The following is a 5,872-nucleotide window of genomic DNA, read 5'->3' on the forward strand; positions in this document are numbered from 1 at the left end:
TCTCAATTTTGTACTTATATTAACCCGGATAAGACAGATATTTAACAAAGTTAACCCCATCTATCCTATTAGCAAAGCCCGTCAATTTCCATTTAATTTATATTTAATCGTTGACACATGGCATATTATCTTCTGCTGTTATATAAGGAATTGCACAGACTCTAGAACGCAACGAGAAACCTCCTTGGAACTTAGATTTGATCATGTAAGCTGCAGGTCCCGGTCCTATAGGTTTACCCGCTAGCGGTGGTTTCAAGCGTAATCCATATTGTGGCAATTTTGTTTTAGTCACATTCAAATTGACTGCAGGATATTTAGCAGGTCCTGGTGATCCTTCTGCGCCACACGCCTTTTGCCTCCCGGCTCTAAAAAAATTTACATTAAAAAGCACCACAAGGAAAGGAAATACTTAGGCCTACGTGACACCTAACATTTCTTACTTTAATCAAATAATTGTGTATGAGCACAGCAAACGCGTCTCTATGAAACTTTATGATCAAAGATAAATATTTTTTTATTTTTGTTGGAACATTACCAGGTGATATAGAAAAAAAAGATTTCTATAGAAAAAATGTACTTAAAACTGTAATTTACAGGATTTACATAAATTGTAGTCAAAATCTTTTTATTCTCACTGAATAAATTCACAACAGACCAATAAAAAAAATATCACACTATTTAAGTTAGAAGCAGAAACCATTTCTTTGCTCGCGAAGGGTTAAATTGTAAACTCGAAAGAAAAGGTTATTAAAAGTGTAGATATGTTTGTAGCACGGCTCTGTACGAGTTCGAAACTAGGACGTTTGTTGCGGTTGAGTTAAAAAAGTTAATGATGGATTATGAAAATACTGTGAATATATATAAGGTTAGAAATTAGGAATTACGTACTGGAAAAAGAACTAGATTGATAGGACACCTTCTGGGACTATTTATAGATATTATATTAGAAGTCAAACATAATTAAAGTGGGGCAGAGGAAGTCCTGGATTGGATTACTGATCACAAATTGTTAGGGATGTGGGGTGATCTAATTTTCGAGAAATGCTAAGGAAGGAGTGGACCTAATGTTCAACTCTTTTTCTGACTGACGACCTTGTGATGATGAAACTCATTCAGATAGCAGATATAATTTTTTTCTATTTTGAGGAATATTAATTTAGGTTAGGTTGTAAAAGCTCCCCTCTCTCTTTCCGGGGTATTCGATTTGTGGAAAGCGGCCGAATGTATATTTTGATCGAATGGCCTGGTTGTAATGTCGCAATGAACGAGCTCTTATCACTAAGATTAAAAAAAAAAGACAAAATGTCAATAGTGTAAGTAGACATAAAATATTTAATTATCCTTTGCAACGTGCTTATGGGGCCTCCAACATTAAAATCCAAATTGCCTATGTTACTTGTTGAACGTATTTTGACTTTGTTTGCAATTCCATTAAAAAGAAATTCTCGAAATTTAGTGCCCCCTCATCTCAAGACAAGAAGGCCTGCCCCCTCTCAAGTCCACATTACATTTATCTTTATAAGCATTAGATGAATTCTGAGGTACAATTGGTCATACATGTATTTTTCAAACGAATGTGATCGAGAGAATTTAATTAAAAAATCGGTTGTCTGTAAAGTCGGCTTACTGACGATAGTTGAACGTGACAACGTCATAAGAAAATACTGATGGAATGGTTTCATTTTTCAAAAGAAAATTTTAATTTTATTTGTTTGATAGATATTTTGTATGGATATAGAGAAGGAGGTAAATGGAAATGTATTATTGTATAGCAGCTGTCCACGCGGACGCATCGCTCACTCAAGTAGGAGAGAGACAGATGTCGAACGCTGCCGAACGCGGAGGCCCATTGTGCCTCTTTGTCGCTCGTTCCGCGCTCTCGCTTGCACTTCAAGCCTTAAATGGAACGCCTCAGAGCGAGGTAACGCCGCATGAGTCATGTTTTTTTCGTGCGTGCAGCCGGCTCCATCGAATTATAAGACGTTGTCACGTCAAAAATATGAACACATATTCTTTGCACGTTGACAAAGATATCTCGAAAATTTGAACAATAGGACTGAAATGTGCGAGAAATTAAATCATTGTCAAGTTAACGTCGACACATTGAAATGCCTATGTTGTGCTCTATAGGGACAATTCATCTAAAAATATTGATACATACAAGGAATAGGCTGGTTTAGCAACCAGATCTGGTATTTTTGGTCCGATGGTTGTAGGTAGATCGTATTGATTTGGACCTGGGGTGTTAAATGGCGTAAAACCTTTTTGTCTTGACCTTATGCTATATGCAGGCGGCCTGGGTTCTTTCATTCGCGGCACTAATTCAGCCTTGTATGTCGGTGGCCCGGGTGTCTGAAAACCACCTAAAATACCAATAAAAAGATTGTATCAATTTCATTTTTGGGTTAACTTTTTTACGTGTTTCCTGGTGGTTTATCAAAATTTTTATAATTATAATTCCTATTTTAAAAGTATATGTACTTAGTTTTGATTTTGATCGGGGAGCCCCTCAGATGCTGGTTTTAATAATTGGGAAACAGAATATTTTTTTTATCACTTACGGCAGCCCTTTGGTCTTGAGTAAATAGAGAAAGCAGGTGGGGTAGCCTTTCCATATCTGGTATATCTTCCTAACGAATATTTCGGTCCTGGTCCCGTCGACGCCCCACAACCACCGAGTTTTAGTCCGAACGAAAACTGAGGGTTTCGTAGTTTTGATAAGCAATGCTTATTATAACCAACTACGGGCCTCAGTTCATATTGAGGACCGGGAGCTATAAAATGTAAAAATCACATTCACTGTTAAAGTTGCTTGATTAATTTCCCAAAAGAAGCTCATTAAGTTAGGGGTCGAGTAGTCTCTATTTAAAAAGTTTAGATAAAGACTTTTCGAATGGTAATACATTTCGGGTGTGGGAAAGAAGTCTATTTTTGAAGTATTTTGGTAACAAGTGCTGCATTTGGAGTGTCAACTAGCATAGCTTTCGTTTGTTTATGTTATGTTAGTTTAGATGAGCCAGATTATGTCGGAGTTAGGTTAGATTATCATGGATTAGGTGAGGTTCCAAATATAGTGCTCTTATTGCTAAAATTGCGTTTTGAGTGTGCCGTTAGGGATGGATTATGAAAATACTATGGATAGATAAGGTTTGAAATTAGGAATTAGGTACTGGAAAAAGTAGAACATGTACGGTTTTTGAAAGTCGGAGACACTAGGGTTTGTCGGTTTTTAAAAACCGGTTTTTTGGAGAAAATTATGAAATTCGAAAACCGGTTTTTTAGTAGAAAATATCGGTTTTTAATGTATGAATAACACTTAAAAAAAAATTGAAAATGACAAATGTAGCCAAATGTACCATATTGATGAAAACACTGTTGCAAGCGGTTTGGTTCTTGGAATCATATCGGTCGCAAGGGGTTTGGTGTGTTTTGTCTATTGGATGAATTAATTTAGATTTTATATCAGTTTGTCTTCTGGTTTCTTTATGTACAGTTCATAAATTCAGTGTTCAGTAAATAATTTCAGTCAAAAACTACTTTTAATCACTCTAAATTTTCTGTTAAAATTTTTTGTTCGAATTACAGAATATTCGATCAAAAAATTTTTTTATAAAAATTCGAAACCGGTTAAAACCGGTTTGATGGAAAAATTATTATTCGAAAACCGGTTTTCTAAAATGTCGGTTTTTGTATAAACCCTATACAGAACAGACGTCATTATTGATGTCAATGAGAAATAGGCAAGATAGCTTGGAAGGACACCTTCTCAGGTATTTAGGACTAGGACAGGGGTAGACCTAGCTTAGATTACTGTTCGCAAATAGTTAAGGATGTGGGTTGTTCTAGTTTTAGGGAAATTGCGAAGATTAGCTTAGGATAGGAAAGAGTGGAGGTGCGTGTCCAACCAGTCTTAAGACGGACGTCCTTATGATGATAAATAAAAGTATCATGTCTTTTCATTTTCAAAAGATGAATTCGATCTTGTGTTCTGAAAGTTCTCTATTTAAACTGTAAAAAAGTTCAAACTAAGTGCTGCATGATATCATGAGTTAATATTAGATTTTAATTTCCCATATGATTTGAAATTTTCCCGTATTAAAGAATATACTAGATACTCCTTTCATAAATCCCGGATATCAAAAGAAGATTTTTAATCCACTTACTTCTTCCCGTTAAATTATAATGCTTCACTTTTCTCTTTAATTTTCTGCTCGGATGCTCAATTTTAGCGAACACTTCTGTGGTAGGGAAAATTTCAAAACTTTAATTAAACAAACGATGTTTGCCCGCTTTAAAAGTAATGCTGCTAAAGAGGGAACTAAAATAATTTCTATAGTAAATGTGTAATAATTAGATTTGTCTAATTGAACCAGCGGAACCGTAATCGAGTTATATTTTCGTTAATCACCAGTTTACAGAACTAACACGGCTTACGCTACATTAAAATCCATCACGAATTTATAGTTTACTTTTCTTGAATTATAAATTGATGCTCATCTCATATGCCATTTTATGCTAATCTAATTGTAAAAATGCCATTAACTGTTAATATAAAACATTACATTAAAATTGACTTTCTATCCTGTATATATTATCACAAATTAATAGGGAAAAATTGTTGCTCTCGCCGGGAATCGAACCCGGGTTGCTTGTTTTTACAAACCAGTACTGTAAACTACGCTAATATGAGAGGTGATAGCAGCTACAACAACGGCTAGTACATCAAAGATATCACAAGTATCGTCGAAACCAATTGTATATAATTATCAATTTCAATAATTAATTAAAAATTAATAATTTTCACATACTATGTCATAACACTTCGAGGCCTGAGATTGGAGTGGTTCAAAAAATTTATAGTTAATTATCAATATACTTATACGAAAATGATATGGTTAATATTTAATATTAAACTCAAATTAACTTTCTATCTTTTACATATTATCTTAAATCAATGGAAAAAAATTGTCTCTGCTGTCATACCCTCGCCGAGAATCGAACCCGGGTCACCTGGTTTTACGCACCAGTACTATACCACAATTTTTCCCCCTTAATATGGGGTAATATGTAGAGGATAGAAAGTTAATTTCCGTTTAATGTTTAATATTAAATACTAACCTATTCAAGAACATTTATGTATATATTGAAGAGGTTAGTGTTTAGGGGACCCGGGTTCGATTCCCGGCGAGGGTATGATAACAGACACAATTTTATCCCGTTTATTTGAAGTAATATGTAGAAGATAGGAAATTAATTTAATTTTAATATTTAAAATTAAATATTAACCTTAACATTTTCGTATTTGTAAACTGATAATTAACTGTTAAGTTTTTGGTCCGTTCCAATCAGAGGCCTCAAAGTGTTATACGTGTTAATATGTGAAAATTGAAATTTACGTACCATGTTTTTACGATCCGGACCTAGACCGCGGTCAGCCAATTTTCGATCGTTATTCTTTCAATTTAAATAATAAGAATATATATACATGTCATTTTAAAAATTGTTATCCCTTTTTTCAGGTTCCAAAATCGTCGAGTGCCTTGAGTAATATCTAATAACAAAACTCCTCAAAACGCAGTTGAATGAAGGTAGGATTTCCATAATTTTTTACGTTTCGTTTACGTATGGTTATTCTTTGATCGGTTATTATTAACATAAGCAGTAGATAGTTGATTTTTATAATCATTTTATCAAGCGGTATTTTAATAAATACACAGATTTTTGAGCATTTTGAACAGAAATTTACGCATTTTCTATCTGTAAATCTTATTCAGGTTAATAGGCAAAATTTCGGAATTCTAGAAATTTATTAAGATTATGATAATTAAATTTTTACTTAGTAATTATGAAAATTAATGGATTGCACACTAAT

The 5,872-nt window shown here is 33.9% G+C and overlaps 1 protein-coding gene across 1 annotated transcript in view; it reads right to left on the reverse strand.

Moving 5' to 3' along the window:
- The window catches only part of LOC108737037 (outer dense fiber protein 3-like), a 13,816-nt gene continuing 7,944 nt past the window's right edge, over window positions 1–5,872 (reverse strand). The window contains exons 2-4 of the mRNA XM_025981648.1: window positions 2,562–2,774; window positions 2,162–2,363; window positions 1–365 (exon numbers count right to left, since the gene is read on the reverse strand). Of these exons, the coding sequence (XP_025837433.1) occupies window positions 104–365; window positions 2,162–2,363; window positions 2,562–2,774 (677 nt within the window). The 3' untranslated portion in view covers window positions 1–103. The remainder of the gene's footprint in view (window positions 366–2,161; window positions 2,364–2,561; window positions 2,775–5,872) is intronic.

The sequence above is a fragment of the Agrilus planipennis genome, unplaced genomic scaffold (genome assembly GCF_000699045.2).
Source record: "Agrilus planipennis isolate EAB-ADULT unplaced genomic scaffold, Apla_2.0 scaffold112, whole genome shotgun sequence".
Lineage (NCBI taxonomy): Eukaryota > Metazoa > Arthropoda > Insecta > Coleoptera > Buprestidae > Agrilus > Agrilus planipennis.